At 38.3% G+C, this 7,904-nt stretch overlaps 1 protein-coding gene across 5 annotated transcripts; it reads right to left on the bottom strand.

Moving 5' to 3' along the window:
* Window positions 1–1,334: 1,334 nt before the first annotated feature.
* On the bottom strand, window positions 1,335–6,562 carry LOC103336628 (RNA-binding (RRM/RBD/RNP motifs) family protein). Of its 5 annotated transcripts, none has more exons than XM_008239694.3 (8): window positions 5,637–6,562; window positions 5,315–5,438; window positions 4,907–5,036; window positions 3,689–3,725; window positions 3,330–3,567; window positions 2,696–2,800; window positions 2,462–2,558; window positions 1,335–1,881 (listed from the first exon to the last, which is right to left on the bottom strand). In XM_008239694.3, exons 1-6 carry the CDS (start codon window positions 5,859–5,861, stop codon window positions 2,709–2,711), a joined length of 846 nt encoding a protein of 281 aa, XP_008237916.1. In that variant the 5' UTR covers window positions 5,862–6,562; the 3' UTR covers window positions 1,335–1,881; window positions 2,462–2,558; window positions 2,696–2,708. The 5 variants fall into 5 exon arrangements, with proteins under 5 accessions (XP_008237916.1, XP_088897268.1, XP_088897266.1 ...); XM_089041142.1 differs by having other exon boundaries at window positions 2,696–2,738; XM_089041139.1 differs by lacking the exon at window positions 1,335–1,881 and adding an exon at window positions 2,325–2,348.
* Window positions 6,563–7,904: the final 1,342 nt, after the last annotated feature.

Here is a 7,904-nt window from a genome sequence, read left to right as displayed (position 1 = left end):
TCAAAAGAAAGTTGTCTTTTATACCTATGCTCATTAGAAAGAATTTTCCCATAGCAAACCAACCATAAGAACTTTAGTTTAGGGGGAACTTTCAACCTCCAAAGATGCTCCCAGAGGGGGTCGCTCCAGCCATGCCTAGCAACCAACAACTCATAAGCAGTTTTAACAGTAAACATCCCATTTGCCGCAGGTCGATAAATTTGAATGTCTTGCAAATTGCTATTAAACACCCAATAGGTGTACCAATCACTTTCTGGACAAGCTCATCAGTAAGAGCATCACGAAGCTTGTCAATGTCCCACCAACCATCTTCCACAAAGCGTACATTCCAAATCATGAGAACTCAATACACCCTCTTGATGTAACAAGGGCTCCTCAGTGACCCAGTGATCCTTCCAGAACTTGATCATATCACCTTTGCCCACTCTCCGTATCACACCTTGCCTAAGAAGCTTTGCCCCATACAGAATCCCCCTTCAAGTAGTAGAACACCCTTGTTTTTCTTTTAAGGAAGGATCCATTATGGACTGGTTTTTTTAAAATATTTACTCTAAAAAATATTTGCCCATACCCCTTGGTCCTTACACGATGGAGGTGACAACCAGTTTTAGCCAAGAGAGCTTGATTCATAGTAGTTGTTCTCTTAAATCCCAAACCACCCTTAGCTTTAGGACGAAAAGCCAAATCCGATTGGCATAAATGAATTTTCTGTTCCTTGTCATCCTCTTTTCTTTTCTACTTAACGCACCACTTCAAACTTTTTCAGAACATTTGGTCCAAAAAAAAAAACTCTCAGAACATTCCCAAATTCGAGTCCCTCAGTTGGTGAGGACAGTGAACTCACCCCCTTCCACCCAAGTTAGAGTGCCCTCCTCGTATTGACTATAGCTTATATCCAAAAGAAAAAGAAAGACAATGAACTCACCCCCTTCCACCCAAGTTCGAGTCCCCTCCTAGTATAGACTATAGCTTATATTAAAAAATAAATAAATATAAACTTTTCAACTACCATGAGTGGACATCTATGCAGCTGTGCTAAGAATAAATGTTCTTAATCAATTGAGCTACAAGCCTCTTGTCCACTATCCTACTCGTTAGCCCTTAATCCAACACAAGATCAAGTGGTAAAAATACATGCATAAAGCAACACGTTAGTTGCCCCTTCATGTCCCAACAGCTGAATGCATGTGCCTCATGAAGAGTGAGTCCACTTAGCTTGTCTTTGTTGGACTTGGTTGTCAAAACATTGCATTTTCTCAAGTAGCACTTGTAAATATCAACATCAGCCATATAGTTTCAGATGGAAACAGAACAAAGGGGAGAAATCTTTCCACTGACTAATAAACTCCACATCCTTCAAATCAGAAGGATCAATATCAATAGACGAGACAAGTTTTACTATATCAGTACACAAAAATTCTTCTTTCCAAAGAAATAGAATACACCTGATGCTTCTCTCCTTGTGAAGCCAGGCACTCGAAATTATATAAACTACTGGCGCTTTAGTTTTCAATGGAAATCCTAGCACTATTATGCACAACACTTGAACCACATTAGAAATATGGACCAACCAACACACGACACCAGAGAATATACACCCAAAATGTTGGGACAAGACTATATAAAAGAATCATATGTTGATTCTAACATGACTTTTTACAGAGTTTTTTTTATTCCTGTATGGCTGCTAGAAACCCGATTCCAACACCCTCCAATCCATGACACCCCCCGCCACTTTTCTTGAGTAACGGAAGTAAAACGGTTTAGATGCACCAAGGATAAACGTCCTACAACGAAGAGCAGCAGGTTTCCTCCATCCTTCTCTGCCATCTGGAGCGACTCAGACATCTGTTTTCTCTGGTGAGCATGACTATGAATGACCTGTGGAAAAATGAATTGTATAAGACCGAGGCATAAATCTAGAAAGAAGTAAACCTTGGGATGCCAGGGCTTGCAATCATAAATCATAATCAGACTGAAAACACATCCAGATCAACAACACAAATTCAAACCGGTGAAAAATAATTCACGCTTAAGAGTTGGGTAATGAAATCTAGTATACAAACAAAATGCTCCAACAAGAATCACTATCTTTATTATTTACAATCATTGAGTAAGCACTAGAAGAGCAATTTCATATCTAGCTATACAACAGTGTAGAATCTTATTAGGTGAAGAACAGGAGGGCTACTAATGGCTATGGAAAACCACAAACATTTGCATATAGGTTACAAATTAATTAATACTACAACAACAATCTAGTAATCATTCCATTAAATTGATTTGGACACTTATCTCCAACCTAGACCATGAAACCGCATGATCATCAGTTGGCCATCAAAGGTATCCTGAGAATATTATTAATTCAACTTGCCTTACTCTTTCCAGAAAAAGTCTGTATAATCAGAATTTACAGAGCTCTTGCTTAACCTTACACATGTAAAGAAGATGAAAAATTTACCTCTAGAATGCAAAATAAAATTTGCAAGGCTAGATCTGAAGCCCGCCACTTAAGTAGCAGTTCTGCTGCTCTTAGTCCTGCTGCAATCTAAGGATACCTGCAACAATATTAAGAAAACCTCAGAGCATTATACCATACTAGTGGCAGGTAGATGCCTTTTTCTTTCTTTTGTTTTTCTCTGAGAAATAGATATAGAACTGACTGAACAAAATTCTACCCTGATGTGGGACTAACCTCAATCAACCCCTCACCCAGCTGTTTGCTCAGAACCACTACCCTGCATATATTGGGGAGCAGAAACTATAAAATGTGGTTGTGCCGCAACACTTGCTACCATACCTGATAAAAAATCACAGCACTTTTCCAGTTAGGTTTACCTACATACTACATGGTGTATTGATCTAGATGAAAAATCTATCTAGCTGTCTTTATGTCTCCAGCAGGATACTTCAAAGACTGCTTTACATTTGCTAAGTTTCTGTTCTTCCATATTCTATCTCTATTCTATAAACTTAAAAGGACAGAAATCTAAGACTTTCAGTATCTGTGTTTAGGAAGAAAAAATGCAGCCCCTTTCCTCGCTAGTATTGAATTTAATCTTTCCTCGATAAATAAACAAATCATTCTGTTATGTTTTACTGTAGACAGGCTGAGCCATATAGGACAAATAAAAATGGGCATAAAAAAGAACTACAATCTATCATGATCTGCCATCATTTTAGGTAGTGTGATCAAGCCAGAGTGGTCAAGCCTCAGATTTTTTTAATGTCACAAAGTATGAGCTCTAAAATAGGTGCATGTTGGTGGCACAAAACTCCACTAACATTATATTGAAGGTTTAAAGAAAAATTTCAGGACATAAATGTACCTGTAGGATATGGTGCTTGAACTGGAGGCACTGGGGCAGTTGTAACTGCATTAACACTGGGTCCACCAAATTGGACTATCTGCTGAGCAGGCATTGCATATCCATGAACTGTAGGATAACCCTGACCACCAGGTACTGTTTGACCTAGTTGTCCATAAGGATAAAGAGCAGCATTAACCGTCCCTGGAACTCCATACATCTGAAGATATTGCTGACCCGCATAGGGGTTGTAAACACCCTACCAAAGAAATGACAAAATTTTGGGAGCAAGTCAGCACATACAACAACATAATATCCTCATTCATAAATCCAAAGAAAATACAGTCACAATTGTGCTGCCACTTAAGAACATTACTGACCTGTGAATAAGTGTATTCAGGTCCATAAGTTGCAAACCTGCATATACAAAACAACCATTACAAGTTTAAATTTTAGAAATTTCTATAGACAGAACATAGATGAGCAAATGTCCATCATCAAAATGAAAATAAAATTATACACATGACACTGCATTACACAACATAAGACACCACTACAAATCCATTACAATACAAGGACCAAGGTTTCGGGCTAAACTACAGGCTGAAGTGCTCCTGCACACTGAATGAGCAAACTCATGTATGAGATCAATCAATTAAATGGGAAGACTAGGAAACACAATTCTTGGTCCTCATTAAAGCCACCAATCCTAAGTCTTGCCTGTTCAATAAATATTAATCTACATATCCTCCGCAACTACCACTTCCATTTCCTGCATTTACCAATCACACCATCTTAGTCTAGACAAACGAACCCTGATTACTAAGGGAATGACTAAGAATATCTATTAATGAATGGCATTGCATGCTGTAATTGTCACATGCCACACAAGAAAGCATGGAAGAGAGAATAGTTGCTAAAAAAAGATGTACCCAAAATAACTCAGATGTCACTAATCATTCCATGATCAACCCAATTAATATCAAACAATGAAAACATATATACCAGTCAGCTAATAGTACACAATTAAACAGAACTCTGTGGCATCATCAAATCTTATAAAGAGAACAGTAGTGGCTCACAAAAAACATAAGCACATGTGGGAACTGACATGCTTAGATGAAAGAAACGTACACTTAAAAAATCAAGAAAAGTTAACTATGTGCCTACCACATAATCCTACACATATAGTGGTTTTAAAGGCACATAAGCACATATGAGAAATGCCATGCTAAAACGAGAGAAATGTACATTTAAACAAAACAAAACAAAACACAAAAGACTTCTACTTGATGTAGATGCTGAAAATATCTCATCATCGACTCAAAGTATATTTTCCTTGATTTACCGAACAAGAAATTTGAGCAAACTTATTAAAATGGTAAAAGAAGAAACTTGTCAGCATAGCAATAATATTTAAGTATCAATGAATGGCCCAGAGCAGTACGTACTCCAACTTTGAATCATTCCAATAACATAATATTCTCTCAACAATTATTAGATTGATTTGATATTTTAAACCCAATTAACCTGAGAAGACTCTGTATCGTAGTTTAGAGATTATACAATTCAAAACAAGCTTTAAATGCACAACTCACCCATAATTAGGATACATTAGCCCTTGTTGATAGTTGTAAGGAACAGGTTGCTGGTAGCCATATCCTCCAATGTAAGCCCCTCGGGTAGCTTGCATGCTTCCAATGTATGGAGCAGCTGGCCTCGGGCGCCCTGCAAGTAAAAAATGCAAAGTACAATAAGCAAATTTCAGTACTTGGAGAAAGGCTAGGCTAATATGTACAAAAATAACAGTTAGAAGTGAAATGATGGAATCACTCATGAGCATAGTTCTATTTTCTTCAAATCCGTGGAGGATTTTTCTGCTTAAAACAAATAGCGCAAATACAATCATCACCCAACACAATGAAGTTTCAACTGAGCAAGAAATGGGAAACTACAAAGCGGGAACTTTAGGATAGTTATCCATCCAACAGACTGGGAAACCATACCATAATGCATAGGTGGCCTCGGCCGCCTGAGTGAAGCCAGATTACAATTTGCCCGCCTGCCATCGATAACTGGAGTTGGATCGGCGCAGGCTCGTGCAGCAGCCTCCGGTTCTCGGAAAGTCACCTAAACCCTCCATGTAAATACAAACAGAAACCAAGTCATTTCTAAAGTCAGACAGAACACATCCTTGATTCTTCATACAAAAGGTGATTAGATTGCATGTGCTTCGCAGCTAACTCAAACTCATATTCATTTAGAAAATATGAATGAAAATGAAAAATCATACAAACCCAAAAACTGAAAACAATAATAAATACTCACAAAGCCATAGCCTTTGGATCGGCCTGTGTTCTTATCGGAAATAACAACGGCCTCGAGAATCTCTCCGAACTGCTCGAAATAGCGGCGCATGGTGTCGCTGTGAGTCTCCCATGCGAGCCCCCCAACAAAGACCTTGGTGTAGGTAGTGTCACCAAAAGGGGAATTCAGGAACTGGAACCCAGATGGGCCGGAACTGGAACTCGACCCAGAACTCTGATACGCCATGAATGACAGTTGTTTTTAGCCAAACAGAGTAGAACCCAGATAGCCAGATAGCGGCAGAGGAAGACTCGGAAAGGAAAGAAAGAGGAGAAAAGAAGACAGAAATAGAGAGGCTAGTAGAGTTGATAGTAGTAGGAGATGGTAAAGCCGACCCAATAGAGAGAGGAAGGCAATAGTGAAAAGAAAAACCCTAGCAAAAACCCTAGATTTGGTGGGAGATATACTGGGGATCCATTGAATGTTTGTAGGAGATTCGAGGGAACAGGGGATGGTCAATTTTGGCAGGAAATAAATAAGGAGGCACTCAGTGATTTGATTAAATTAAACCCCCAATAAACCTAATAAGAAACGTAATAAAAAGGGAAGAAAATTATGAAGAAAAAGAAAGTTGGTTTAAAAAGAGAAGAAAAGCCCCAGATGGGCCATGAGGAGGGGCTAGGTCGGTGCTAGTGGTGGGATTGGATGGAACATATAGAGCATGGACTGGCTGGCTCTCTATACGGAATAAAAGGAAAAGCGATATCAGATGAGAGAGAGAGAGAGAGAGAGAGAAATGTTTGGATTGGGGGGAGGTTGGTGATGGTGAAAACTTGCTAGGAGTAGCGGAGGTGAAGTAGAAGTGGTTTCCTTTTCTCTTTCCTCATCGCAGTTCCTATTTGTTGTTGTGACCTTGTTGACGATGGAAAGGAAAATGAAGAGAAATTGAAGAGGAAGGACAAACTACCATAATTCACAAAGGCCTCACTCAAGGGAAAGCGTCATCATTTCCACTCAAACAGAAACAAAACAAACAACAATAACCGAGTTTTTGTCTTTTTATTTGTTGAAAATTTAATAAGAAGAAGAAAAAATGAAAAAAAGTATGAGACTTTGCCATCCTTTTGGGTTGGAGAGTTCTCAAACAAAGATGACAACTAGGCACTGCGCGGCTTTGGGACCCACCTTCACCCCCCCTCTAGAACTAGAACCTAGTTGAGTTGAGTTGAGTTGAGTGTTGGCTTGCACGGACAAGTAATTCCGGCACATTATCTACGGTACGACGCCAACGCGGAACCAACACGGGAACATGAGGCCTTTCCTTCGTAGTTTGGATTTGGAGACTCTGATTCTTCTTTTGTCACGAATTTTGAGTCTCGAATGTTCTTGTCACTTTCTCAAAAAAAGAAAACAAAAATTCATAACTTAGTTCAATTTTCTTTTGTCACTTTTATCAATTTTAATGTAATGAAAATTACCTACATATATTATTATTGTTTCACTACATATGCGGCTTCTCATGCATATGCGGCTAGGGTTGGGCAACCCAACCGAATCACATTTAAATGGCAAAAACTGCATGAATTTGCTTTTTTTTAGAATCAACGCCAAGCCAATAATCACTTCAATTGAAAGAGTCGGTTTATTGAGAAATCAGCTCAATTCTGTTGATTTCACCAAGAAACCAGAGACAAAGAACAAGGAAGAAAGAGAGAGTAAACATGAGACGAAGATGGAGGAGAGAGAAGATGTGAGCTCTTAAATATTTTTTTTATACAATAATAACACAATTAGGCTTCTTAATAAAGTGTTATGGCGTTGGCATTATAAGCTAGAGGTGAGGGGCTTGAGTCCTCATGCCTCTAACTTCTACTAATATTTAGCATTTTAAAAGCATCAATTTGGTTCCGATGAACCGATGGTCAGATAATTATGAATTGCGAACTCGAGGCCAATTCGGTTACAAATTTATTTTATAAAAATCTAATCAAAACAGGCTCATCGGTTTTGGTTGGCTTGCTAATATTTAGCATTTTAAAAGCATTAGTTTGATTAAGATGAATTGGTGGTTTGGATATTTGCGATCAACAAATCAGAAGCAGATTCGGTTTAGTTTCCCACTAAAATTCTTTTAAAAAATCAAATCAAATCAAATCAAATCAAGCTGATCGATTTGGTTTGGTCAATTTTTCAATTCAATTGCACAAACCCTAGTTGTGACTGTCTATGACTAAAAAGTGATGAATGTTCAATTTAAAGTGAAATGGTACAATCTTTCTTTTTTAAACC

The sequence above is a fragment of the Prunus mume genome, linkage group LG7, assembly GCF_029339155.1.
Source record: "Prunus mume cultivar Tortuosa linkage group LG7, ASM2933915v1, whole genome shotgun sequence".
In the NCBI taxonomy this organism is placed as follows: Eukaryota; Viridiplantae; Streptophyta; class Magnoliopsida; order Rosales; family Rosaceae; genus Prunus; species Prunus mume.
This window is presented reverse-complemented; position numbering and strand designations above follow the sequence as displayed.

Coding starts and splice junctions, on each gene's coding strand:
- LOC103336628 (XM_008239694.3), bottom strand. CDS start 5,861: ATGGCGTATCAGAGTTCTGGGTCGAGTTCCAGTTCCGGCCCATCTGGG. Junction 5,439..5,636: donor GATCCAAAGGCTATGGCTTT/GTGAGTATTTAT, acceptor TGGAGGGTTTAG/GTGACTTTCCGAGAACCGGA. Junction 3,726..4,906: donor CTAATGTATCCTAATTATGG/GTGAGTTGTGCA, acceptor TTGTATATGCAG/GTTTGCAACTTATGGACCTG.